The sequence below is a fragment of the Vicia villosa genome, unplaced genomic scaffold, assembly GCF_029867415.1.
Source record: "Vicia villosa cultivar HV-30 ecotype Madison, WI unplaced genomic scaffold, Vvil1.0 ctg.002007F_1_1, whole genome shotgun sequence".
NCBI lineage: Eukaryota > Viridiplantae > Streptophyta > Magnoliopsida > Fabales > Fabaceae > Vicia > Vicia villosa.
The window spans coordinates 261,501-274,720 of NW_026705809.1; the positions used below are offsets into that span (position 1 = coordinate 261,501).

The following is a 13,220-nucleotide window of genomic DNA, read 5'->3' on the forward strand; positions in this document are numbered from 1 at the left end:
AAAAAATTGGTAACTTGACCATTTTAAAGATTTGAATCATGATGCTCAAAAAGTGCATTTAGCATTACCCATATACTACTAGTATGAATGCTGCAACGCAAAAAGAATTCTTATATTGCACATATATATAGGCTTACATTTTATCTGAAATTGCAATACAATCATGGTTCTTTCCTTTGTTTACCGTTTGATTTCTCGTTTGATAGCTGCGATCATGGCTGTTTTTAAATTTCAAACTAAGGAACAAGCAGTGTCTTTGAAGCTTCTGGTAGACACAGAGACTAACAAAGTTGTATTTGCTGAAGCTGATAAAGATTTTGTGGACATTCTCTGTAGCTTCTTAACATTTCCATTAGGCACCATTGCAAAATTTGTTCAGAAAGACTCAAACATTGGTCCAATTACAATTGGTTGTCTCAACTCTCTCAATCAAAGTGTGCAAAATCTTGGCTTGTTGACTAATTATAACTCATCCGAAGATTATTGCAACACTCTCAAAATTAACATTGATGATAGTTTGCCCACAAATTACTTCATGTGTTCCAAGTTTGATGAGTTTGATCATAAATGTTGTTATTTGAGCTTAGGTACCAAAAAGCATTATTGTGAATATGGCCATCCTTTGTCCCGTTTAGTTTCCCTCTCATCTCCACTGTTTGAGATTTGCTTGGGATTTGTGAAGCCTGCTACAAAATTTGTTATTAGCGATGATTTAATTGTGTTTCCGCCCTCCATGGATCTCACAATCTTTGATCTTACCAAGAAGTTTGGAATAAAAAGCACAAGCTCGGTTAAAGAAATGACTGTCAATGTCACAAAGGAAAAGGTTTTATGTCTGCAATTTTATTCTCTAAATCATAATATATTCAATTCTCTTTTGAGTCTCTGATTGATTGTGACTAATATTCTGTAGGTATTGGATTTGTTAAAGTGCTCGTTTTTTTCCAAGACACCTCTAACCGATGTGTTTTTAGGAATGAAACCTCTTATTGAGAAATCAAGGATTTTCTCCTGTGATGTTAAAGATATTATCAGTGGTGATATTCATATCACTGTGAAGCTAGTTATAAGAAAATCGGATAATATTATATTGTATGCTCAAGGGGGACAAGATTTTGCAGAGTTGATTATTCGATTTCTGACATTTCCGTTGGGCGGGGTTTTATGCAAGTTAGAAGGGAATGATTCATTGGGTAGTATTGATGGATTTTGCAAGAGCATATCCAATTTGAATGAAGACAGGTATTTCATATTAGAAGCAAAGAAAAGGCTTCTGGAGCTAAGTGGTATGCATTATTATTGTCATGTTCATGATGACACTTCTGGAGAAAAATTCACTCTTTTCAAAAGTAATGAAGTTGATTTTGATTGGCAAAATGTAGTAAAAATGAAATTGGTTAATACCATTACCATACCGCCTATGATACGCCCTGGAATTTATGTCAAGACACCAGAAATGTACTACATGGTTACGGATGATCTTGTCGTAGAGCCGTTGTTGTCTCCAATTTCATCTGTATTTTTATTTAACCGTTTCAAAACTTCTATTTATGATTTGGAGGAAAAAGTTGTTACCCTTGGCATCAAAGAGGTAACTATAAAAAGTGAATACTACTAGATTTATTGCCATCACTATTTTGTGTTTATACACTAAGTTTTCATTTATTATGAGAGTATAAATAGCTCGTCTCATATTTTTGTGTCCCTGCAGAGTCTCAGCATATTTAAGGAAGCTTTAAACTCAACATGTGCACTCACAAATGGTCTCCGACACCTACTAACCCGAGTTAAAAAGGAGAAATGAGAATGATGAACATTGTGTTGTTGTCTATGAAACATCATCGGGAAGTTAGTAATGGTCAACATTGTTAGAATTTCTGTATTATTGTTGTTATTATACATTACTAGGCTTTCTGTATTGCGGTTGCAAGAACTTCTAATGACATATATCTACAAGATCAGTTTCGTTTCTTTTCCTCTTCCCAGTAATAGTTAAACTTACAATTTTTTATATTACTTACTTAGCAGCTTATATTTAGCTCACATTGAAAGCTGCTTTGACTTCAACAACATCTGTTGATAATGATATTGCAAAATTACTCAATTGAGGAGGAAAATGTTACTCACAGTAAACACAAAAATTTGATCATTTTGTACATATAAAAAGTCATGTGTTGCAAATGATAGAGGGGACTATATAGCTATGTACAGTCTCCTAAATTATTGAACTAAAACATAACTAACTAACAATAACTCTAACCGAATTAACAAAAAGCTAATTGAATTACATAGTTGATAGCTCCCCTCAAGTTGGCCATGGGTCTTACATAGGCCTAACTTAGATAGTGGAGCACAAAAAAAAGGAGAATGAAGAGGTTTTGTAAACACATATGTGACATATGTCAGTTGAGAGTTTGAAGGAATCAAGATACAAATGGAATAACTTTGAGTGACGCTTTTCTCTAATGATATGACAAATCAATTAAATGTGCTTGCTTCTTTCATAGAAATTTGGAATGTAAGCAAGATATATGGGAGTTTCGTTATATGGTTGATTTGTTGTCACAATAAATAAAAGTAGGTTGACAGAAAATTATATGAAAGTCTTGCAACAGGTAATTGAGCCATTGTATTTCACAAGTTAGAGACGCTAAGGTACTTGGAGACTATTTTATCCTGGACTTCCAAAAAATAAGGGACGTTCCCAGCAACGCACAATAACCAATCACAAAACATCTATCGGGACCAATGTTTAAAAACTCTAAAGTTTACACGGAAACGGTAAAGGATTGAAAAAACGTAACCCGAGAATCGTAGCAGGAAACATAAGTTTCTACTACTGATAAAAAATATATTTATATATGCATAATTTTATACACATGCCAAAAATAATCATATATAAAGAAAATAAGTTCTAAATCATAACCAACAATTCATAAGTTCACCATCTATATTCATAAATTCACCATCTATATTCATAAATTCATAACCAAAACAATAAAAAAAAAAAAAACTTAGTTCAAAATAAAAACAATCCTCAAACAAAAAGAAAAGTAAACAAGCTTAAAACAACTACTCCAAACATTCAAATGTCATCAAATCTCATATATGGATAGTCATCTTCATCCTCATTATCATCTTCATTTTCTTCTAGTTCTCCATCTTCATTCGCTTATAATTCTTCATTAATTTGATCATCATTAATAGGACTAGGAGGAACATCCAAATCATCACCAACAACACCAATACTACTAACATCTTCTCCATCACTAAGTATGATGTCTTCATGTATATGACAATTACCATCTCTATTCTCTTACCATTCATCTTCTGAAGGAATATCTTCATAAAAGTTATACGTAAATTTCCTAGCTTCCTTCTTTTTCCCAACTTTGAATTAGTCATCACATAAACTACGTCGTTCATGGTTTTTTACTTTAAACGATTCCTCTTTTTAGTATGGACCTAAATAAATTTTAAAAAATTAAAATCTAAAACTTATACTCAATATTATTAAAAGTTGAATACTCAATTTAAATATTACTAACCCTTTCAAAGACACTCCAATTCCTTTCACATCCAGATGAACTACAAGTTAAATTCAACACTCGCATTGCAAACCACTGAAATTCGGGATATGCACTTCCATAAGACTCCCACCACTGTGTTGGTGTTTTGGTTTTAAGTGCTAGAATAGCTAAATATCAACCAAAATTTCCATCTTTTTCTTTGAAGCTTTCAAGTTGGTAATCAATCTTAGAACGCTTTTCCAAGTCCGGCACCATCTGATTCAAACACTCATACATTCCATCCACAACTTCATTATCAATGACGTATTCAGGAGCATAATGCAAGATAGGATTAAGAAAATTTCCAGCAACATGCAATGGCCGATGTAATTGCTTATTCCATCTTTCATCAATAATTTTCCATATCGGTTTGTAACTAATTAAGAGGGAAATTAATTAGATTTGAAACTAAGTGTGTAAGTTTTAAACCAAAAGATATTATAAGAAAAGTTACCTACTACCAACACTACACCTTTGAAGTCTGATCGAATATTCTCTTTTGCTCGGTCCATCTCTTCATAAATGAAACCCATGGATGGTTTCTCATCTGAATCCACTATGTGAAGTACCCTAATTAAGGGAAAAGCACCCCTTATGCAATACACAACATCTTTCTAAAAAAAATTATCAGTAACCAAACCTTCCACAAAGATCCCATCATTACTCTTTGCAAGTTTACTAGACTTCCACTCGTTTGATATAAACATATTTTTTAGTGATGCCATATTTTCATACAAACATCCCAAGGTTAAGTATGAAGTGGCAAAGCGAGTTAAGTCGGGTCGAATCAAATCACCTTCTTTAGTAAATTTATGCAATAATGAAATTAGACCCGTTCTTGCATAAATGAAGGTTGTGATTTTATTACCGCTTGCAATAGTCTCTTTGTGCGGTGTGATCTTTTTCTCAAAATCCTCTAACATTAAGTCGATACAGTTTGAGGCACAAAGTGTCCAATACAACTACTTCTGCTTTTGCATCAACAAATATCCTGCTGCATTGTTCGTTACAACCTGGACCACATTATCTTCCCCAACCTCCACAACAACATCATCAATCATTTTAAATACCTTGTTTGCAGTCTTGCTTATATCTGATGCATCAATAGATTTCAAAAAATAGTTCCTTTAGGACTATTCACCAAAAACTTTAGTATAGATTTTCTCCTCCTAACAGTCCACCCATCTGTCATTATGGTGCAACCTAACTTCTTCCAAACAGCCCTGTGTTCATCAAATTCATCATTAATCTTATTTATGTGAAAATTCAAATATTTCCCTCTAATCTCATAATTGGATGGTGGTTTAAAACCAGGACCATGTTTAGCAGCAAGTTCAAACATCGTCTTCCATTCTTCACTATTAGTCACATTAAATGGAATAGAATTATTGTAAGGGTTAAATATGTTTTTGGTCCCTATAAAATAGTAAATTTTGTTTTTAGTCCCTATAAAAACAAATGACATGTTTTTGTCCCTACAAAATTACTATGCACGTAGTTTTAGTCCCTATTGTTAAACCAATGTGTATTTTTGAATGATTCTTTTGGAGACATGTTAAGAAAGTTTTAAAAAGTTTCTTGAAAAAAATAAGAACTCAAAATTTGATTTTTAAGTCGAGATTTTTCATTACTTTTATCATTATTTTTTGAAATTTAAAAAATTCATATTTAATTCATGTCATTCTAAAAAATTGTAAAATTTGGTAAATAAACATTGTACAGTATTATAGACATGTTTAAAAAAAATTATTCCAAAATTTAAAAATTAAAGAGTAACTAAACAATTTTTAAAATTTAAAAAAATAGTAGGGATAAAAATGCATGAAATCTTACTTTAGAAGGAACATCCATTGAAGGAAAATTTTCTATGGATTAAAATTAAATGTTGGTTTATTCATAGAGACGGAAAACTTATTTAACCCTTATTGTAAATACATAAAGCAATGACCTTACATGCATCCTCTCTCATTTCCTTTTCCATATGTTGTTTATATTGGCTTGAGAAGTCACTCCCACTCCACGTTTCTTAAACATATTTGAGGTGTTTAGAATCTCTTCTTGGCTTTTTCTTTTTGCAAGGAAGCTGGATGATCCACCAGCTATTTTAGGCTCTTCAATGTCATACAAATTTTACTTCTGAATCAACTTAGCCTGCAATTCCACAACAACAATCACTATTTCCTTCAAGTTCATATGGAACAACTCTACAAGGTTTGACATCCCTACTAGTTCCAACTAAATGATGCTTGATTCAATAAACTCCTCCACTAAAATCTTCCCCACAGTACTTACATTTCCACTTTTTTGTGTTTGGAATTGGTAAAGCATGTTTCCATGCAGAATCAGACTTATTTCCAGGGGCATTTTTTGGAACATTTTTGTTAGCTGCAAGAGGTATTGGTGCACTTCCAAAAGCCATTTAAGAAAAAGATGAAAAACAGAGGAATGATAAAACAGAAAAGTAGAAGAATGGGAAGAATACGAAGCTGTACATATTGTTTAGAGGCTGAAATATAGAGGAATGATAAAATAGATAAGTAGACGAATGGGAAGAATAGGAAGCTGTATATATTGTTTAGAGGGAGGCTACGCTTATGTTTACGTTTTTATTAGAGTTTTTAAGGAATACTATATTAATTATAATAATCAAGTAATAAGGTGTAAAAAAGGAATTGGATGATAATAATTATTATTAGAGAATAATAATTATTATTATAGGGTGAATCATTAAAAAAATTCTCTTTCTAGGTCTGAGACAATAATAATAATAATATACTATTATATTAGTATCAATAGTATTAATGACAAACAGTTACTTTTTAAGAATATGAAGAGAATTGCAAGCGGTGATACGGTCTAACACGTTCCAAATTCTGTTTTTTTTTGTTTTTTTAATGCAACCCGACCCAGATCCATATCCACTTAAAAATTAGAGTTTTTTTAAACCCTAAGAAATGGGGCGACTGCATATCAGATTGCCCAACATTTTTGCTCAACTGAATCGTACATTTTTACCCAGTTTCATCCTAACGATTTCAACAGACTCGCAGCACAGCGGCATGTAAATGGAACGTAAAATTGAGCGTTTTTATGTCTTAACTCTCGTTTATGCATACCTTGATTGGGACAACTAGCCTAATATGAATTAATAAATCCATATAAATAAAAACTGAGAATTGCTGATGCAGTAGCCTCAGCAACTGTATCGCATTGCAATTGCATAATAATTTTAAAATCACTTGTCTTGTTGTATGAGGAACTTTATGGGACAATTTCGTCCTTATTTTTTTCAAATATTTTCATCAAAATTCAAAATTTTGGAACCACAAAACTCAATTTAATTTAGACAATTTTAAAATCTTAACATTAAATATTTTTCGATGTTGTATTTAGAACTCCTCTCAATCAAAAGTCACATTGCAATGATCGTAATATGTATGATTGAGGGGACTGGAGATGGAGAAAAATTTCTTTTTGCAAGAAAAGTTTTGATATATCGAAGAATTCATGCAAGAGCTTGATAGTGTGAAACAAAAGGATTAGCAACATTTAGACTTGGGTGTTAAACAAACAAAAAATGCCAAGTTTGGAGTTTGTCAAATATAAAAGGCCTCCTCATTAACGTTGCGAATAGCGCAATTGCTCCGATGCATCGTGCCTAAGTGCTCAATTTCCGCCACTAGCGCCTGTAGGCCCTCGAACCCAGAGCCGGTGTTGCCGGTGGTGACATCGGCGAGGTGTATTGTAAGAATTGGATTGAACTCTAGTGTGTCGAAGTGTAGCTTTTGGTTCGACTGAGATGGTGTCAAAGTGTGTTCTAGTATGAAGTTGTTGAAATTCTAGGGTTGTTAGTATTTCGAATTGGGCCTGTTTGTTATGTCAAATTGTTTAAGTTAACTTGTCCCCTAAGTTGGCTTGTAATGGGTATTTGTGAAAAAGCCCGTTAGTTTAGTATGTTAGTTTTACTATAAATAGCATACTAGTGTCTCATCATTCCATACTGCAAATCCTAATTTAAGGTGAGAGGGTTATTTGTTATTCTTGTAACTTGTAATCTTGTTTTAAAGATAAAGGAAAGAATAACAGTTATAACCAATCCTTGTTGTTCTTCGTGTTTATCATCTTTTCTACCCTTGTGTGTTTCTTGATCACAAAGAAACAATTTATCATTTGTTCATCAAGGCATCCTTTTCACAACAAATTGGTGTCCTTTGACAGCGTTTGATATGAAGACACCTAAAGAAGTTTAGTCGGGACATCCACCAGATCTTGACAAACTGAAAGTATTTGGCTGCATAGCCAATGCTCACATTAGGCAAGACAAGGTTAAACCTAGAGCTCTGAAATGCATGTTCATGGGATATCCTAAAGGAGTCAAAGCTTATAGGCTATGGTGCCTAGAGCCAGGTCATGGGAGGAGTATCACCAGTCGAGATGTAGTTTTGAATGAAGCTTAAATGGCTTTTAAGAAAACTGATGATGTTGATCGAAGTGCAGAAAAATCTAACGAAGAGCTAGAACATGTAGAGATTCATGTTGAGGTGGAGCAAGTTGATGCTGAATTGCATATTCCAGATGAAGGAGAAGAAAAAGCAGAAGATGCTGAGGAAGTTGAGGAAACTATCGATGACTACCTGGTGGCAAGAGATAGGTCGAGAAGATTCATTAAGCCACCTCAGAGACTTGGGTATGCAGATCTTATAGTTTATGCCTTGATCTCTGCAACTATGGTTCCAGACGAAGAACCTAGAGACTATAAGGAAGTTATGAGGAGTCAAAATAAGACTGAATAGCTGAAGGCCATGAATGATGAGATGAAATCTCTTCATGATAATCACACCTGAGAACTGATCAAGAAACGTACTGGAGCAAGGTTATCACTAACCGTAAATGGATTTTCAAAGTTAAGGAAGGAATCGAAGGAGTGGCGTCGAAAAGATACAGGGCAAGGTTGGTCGCAAGGGGTTTCACTTAGAAAGAAGGTGTCGAATTTAATGATGTGTTTTCTCCTGTTGTGAAGCATAGGTCCATTTGAATGTTGCTTGCCACGGTGGCACAATTCGATCTTGAATTGGAACAGATGGAGGTGAAGACTGCATTCTTGTATGGTGATCTAGATGAAACGATCCTGATGAGGCAAGCTGAAGGTTATGTTAAAAAGGGGAAGGAAGATTATGTGTGCAAGCTAAAGAGATATTTATATGGACTGAAACAATCTCCTCGACAGAGGAATAGGATATTTGACAAGTTCATGGCACGCATAAGTTTCGTTAGAAGTCAGTTCGACCATTGCGTTTACTTCAGATTTCTACCTGGTAATTCATTTGTTATTTTATTGCTTTATGTGGATGATATTCTCATAGCAAGCAACAATGTCGAAGATGTAAAAAGGGTGAAGGCTGAACTCAATAAGGAGTTCAATATGAAGGATCTAGGAGCTGCATCCAGGATTCTTGGAATTGACATTAGAGGAGATAGAAAGCAATTGAAGTTATGCTTATCTCAAGAGGCATACTGTAGCGGGGAAAATCTGATATCGAAGCCATGGGATTGACTCGAATCAATATTCCGTTTTGAAATCGCCACCGCGCTTTATTTTTTCAAAGGAAAAGGGAAAAGAACGTAAAACCCAAAGTTTTGTTTTTAAAACAAGAAAGAGAACTCAGGTTCGGGTGTTGATTATATGAGGGGAAGGTTTAAAGCACCCCTCATATCCGTGGTACTCCACGGGAACCTTTTTGAAAATCTGTGTTGTGTGTGTGCTAAAAAACGGTTTGTTTTATTTTCAAAATAAGCTCGGCAAAGCGTTAAGCTTTGGGCCTACATACCTCCTCGGTGCAATGGAGAAGTCAGAGCTAATGTAGTTCCGCTTTTTGGGAAAAACGTTTTTAAAACGAATAAACACTTTGTTGTCGTTAGAGAGAAATACTCAGCCATTGATCTTGAGCATGAGAACAAACAAGTTCTTTGCATCGCAAATGAAAGAAGGGCTCCAACTCGGATAAAATCAACGAGTATGCCACTAGCTCTCTCACGCGGAAAAGATCTCGTTATTATCAATCAATTTCAAAATCGTGGGGTATAACCACTCGTTTCGACAATTAACGGTGTCTAAACTTTTGAAGAAAAGCCACTAAGGGCGAAAGATATTTTTAAGAAAAAAAAAGTTTTGAAAAGATTTGCAAACATAAGAATATTTTGGAAAAAGGGAGAAGATTTTGAAAATTTAAGAATGGGAGGAGATGAAGAGGCTAACCTAATGCATAAAATAAAAGCTAAGGAAAGAAACGGTCTAACCGAATAAGAAGCCAACACTTGACATTAAGAGCCAAGGTAGTTTTCCATCCTTTGGATTTATCAATACCAACACATTAACACTTGGGGATCCAGATGAACTTATTGTCTTAGCACCATTTTTCATTAAGCACATTAAGATTCTGACGAAAATTGGGCAGAGTAACGGCTGTTTTCGGGTAAAATCCTTATATCAATGCCTTGGAATTAACCATCAAGGGCTTTCAAGGAAATACCTGCACACATAGACATACAACAGAACAATGCCAGACAGACAGAACAATCACAGGATAGTAATAGAATGAGTCCAGAGGTACTAGGTCCATAAGTCCGAATCTCCAAAGCGCTAGGGATAGTAACCGATAGTCCAAAGAGAGCCTTATGTATTTTTAGATTTTGGTTATTTATTAGTGTTTTAGCGAAAAAAATAAAGTATGGTCCAAGTGGACAAAAGAAAAATAACAGAAGCATAAACATATGTCCAAGTGGACAAAGAGAAAATGACGGAAAGTAAATATGATGAAATGATAAAGTAAAGCGATAAAGCGAGAAATATAAAGAGCGGTAATATAAAGAGCGGTATAGTAAAGGTGCAGAAATTAAAGTTAGTTGTTAAGTGTTAAAGATAACCATCTTGAAACTTGTCAAGTATGTTATCAAAGTTAGTAGGAAGATCTATGGTGAGTGAATGATGTACTCGGATTTAAATTCAATGGGGTTTATCAGAAGCTTGATAGAATCATAGCGACCACACGATAAGAACCTCCACAAGTCTTAAATCAACTGCATACAATTCTCTTCCATGTTTGATCTTTTTTTATTCGGGACACGAAATATTGCGCTATGTTAAGCAGATCGCCAAGTGATTTATGTAGAAATCACCCTACAACGAGGCCGGTCAAAACTTTATGTGCTAATGCATGCGAGAAGAACGATATGTAGATCGCCTTCCGAAAGCAATACCGCATGAAAAGAAAATAGGTAACGATCTAGTCTTTACTAAGAATCCATAAGAATTCTCAAAGTATTAAGACTTTCATCGATCAAAAGAAAAAAGGAGAAAGAGAAGATAAAATGCATAAAGATAATCAACTCACACTATCATTAATATCATTCATCTAATATTATGGATTTGGTTCTTCAAACCTATCAACATCCTAGATCCAATGATATTAATGAAATGGAGGAAGAAGAATAAAATTCACAAAAAGATAATCAACTCACACTATCATTAATATCATTCATCTAATATTATGGATTAGGTCATTTCAAACCTATCAACATCCTAGATCCAATGATATTAATGAAGTGGAGGAAGTAGGAAGCCAAAACAAGCATAAAAAAGGCAAAAAAACACATTCTGCCTTACTGGAAATCGATTTACCTCTGTAGGAAATCGATTTCCTGAGTACAGAGTTCAGCTTTGGGCGCAAAAAACAGAGTGGAAATCGATTTCCCTCTGTAGGAAATCGATTTCCTGCGCACAGTTTTCAAAAAAACAGCATTATGAACTTTGAAACTTGATTTAGGCAAACATACAAACACCTTATGATCACATTTCCATAGGAGCACGAATTTTCCATCAAATCACCATCAAATAGCACCAATATAGCATCAAAGATGCATTGAACACAAGCAACAAAGATCTACATCTTAGAATTGAGAAATTTACCAATTCTTGAATTAAAGTGTTGAAGTAGCTTCAAGAACAAGCACAAAGTGTAGATCCTTCAAGTATGGAGATTAACAATCAAAGAAAAGAGTGAAATGTAGGAGGCTTAGTTCAAAATTAGCAAGATTCAATGTGAACCTTACTAATCTTATGAAAATGAACTTTGGGTGAGGGTTTTGGAAAGGGTGAGAAATGAATTTGCAAGCAATTTTTTGGCTCTCCAAGCTTGAGAAATGAGAGAGTAGAGGGCTCTATTTATAGAGTTGGAGCAAGAGTAGTGGCAAATTGGTCTTTTTGTGTTTGGTGATTAACTTGTGTTTAATTGGTGATTAAAGTGGCAATTAAATGGTAAAAAGTGGTAAAATGGGGTTAAAGAGGGTTTAATGAATGAGTTAATTTTGATGAGGTGGAAAATTGATAAAATGATCAAATAAAAAGGTGCCAAAATGATGTCAAGCTTCCCTCTTATATTTTTTTGAATTTTGCGCACAGGAAATCGATTTCCCACAGGGGTAAATCGATTTCCACCTTCAAATTTTCAAAAATTGTTTTCTTGCACTGTTTTGATTTTTGCCCGATCTTTCGCCTGTAAAATATAAACAAAAGAGACAAAACATATGTTTTTGATTTTTGGTTAGTATAAACAAATAAAAAACTATAAATGCTCGATAATTCCCCTCAGAGATAATCACAGTATCAAAGATAAAGCTTCACAATGGTGCTCTTGATTGATGATTGAATGCAATTGATGTATGATCTTAGGGTCAAAAATTTGGGTATGACAGATGCCCCTATTTAAGTTTCTTCGATTTGGAGATACGATGATTGGAAATCTTCGTTTTGACAAAAATCGAAGAGACTTAAATATATAAAACACAATTTTTGAGCCTAAGATGCAATGCAATGTTAATGAATGCATGTGATGATAATAAGCATAACAACACTGGAGAGTAACAAGTGATCCACTGGGGAAAACAAATGTCTTGCTATAACTCCACTGGGGAAACAAACGTCTTAGAAGTTCCACTAGGGAAGGCAAGACTTTGTTGGAGAGACGGAACTTTGGTGGGAAAAGAAACTTCTCTGGGGAAAACACTTCGTGTCAGAGAGGTTATAGCATCCTCTTTCACTGGGGATGAGAAAAAGGGAACATTCTCTTTCACTGGGGATGAGAAAGTATGCGTCCTGAATTAGAATGCCAATCTTCCGTTAACAGAAATCACACCATCGTACCACTGATGATTGAAGAGATGTACCGCCGTACCACTGACGATAACATATACCAACGTTCCACTGTAGGCATGAAGATAGATATACCACCGTACCACTGATGATATGGAGAGAGTTATACCACCGTACCACTGATGATATGAAGAGATATATACCACCGTACCACTGATGATATGAAGAGAGATATACCACCGTACCACTGATGATATGAAGAGAGATATACCACCGTACCACTGATGATATGAAGAGAGATATACCACCGTACCACTGATGATATGAAGAGAGTTATACCACCGTACCACTGATGATATGAAGAGAGATATACCACCGAACCACTGATGATATGAAGAGAGTTATACCACCGTACCACTGATGATATGAAGAGAGATATACCACCGTACCACTGATGATATGAAGAGAGATATACCACCGTACCACTGATGATATGAAGAGAG

General features: G+C 34.5%; 1 protein-coding gene across 1 annotated transcript; it reads left to right on the plus strand.

The window, feature by feature from the left end:
• The first annotated feature begins 214 nt into the window (after positions 1-214).
• LOC131637463 (uncharacterized) lies at positions 215-1,843 on the plus strand. Its single transcript, XM_058908046.1, has 3 exons — positions 215-826; positions 914-1,591; positions 1,712-1,843. Exons 1-3 carry the CDS (start codon positions 215-217, stop codon positions 1,802-1,804), a joined length of 1,383 nt encoding a protein of 460 aa, XP_058764029.1. The 3' UTR covers positions 1,805-1,843.
• The last annotated feature ends 11,377 nt before the right edge of the window (positions 1,844-13,220 follow it).

Bases quoted from the DNA above. Each gene is read 5' to 3' on its own strand.
- LOC131637463 (XM_058908046.1), top strand. From the start codon at position 215: ATGGCTGTTTTTAAATTTCAAACTAAGGAACAAGCAGTGTCTTTGAAG. The intron at 827-913 runs GTTTTATGTCTG...AATATTCTGTAG, and splicing joins TCAATGTCACAAAGGAAAAG to GTATTGGATTTGTTAAAGTG. The intron at 1,592-1,711 runs GTAACTATAAAA...GTGTCCCTGCAG, and splicing joins TTACCCTTGGCATCAAAGAG to AGTCTCAGCATATTTAAGGA.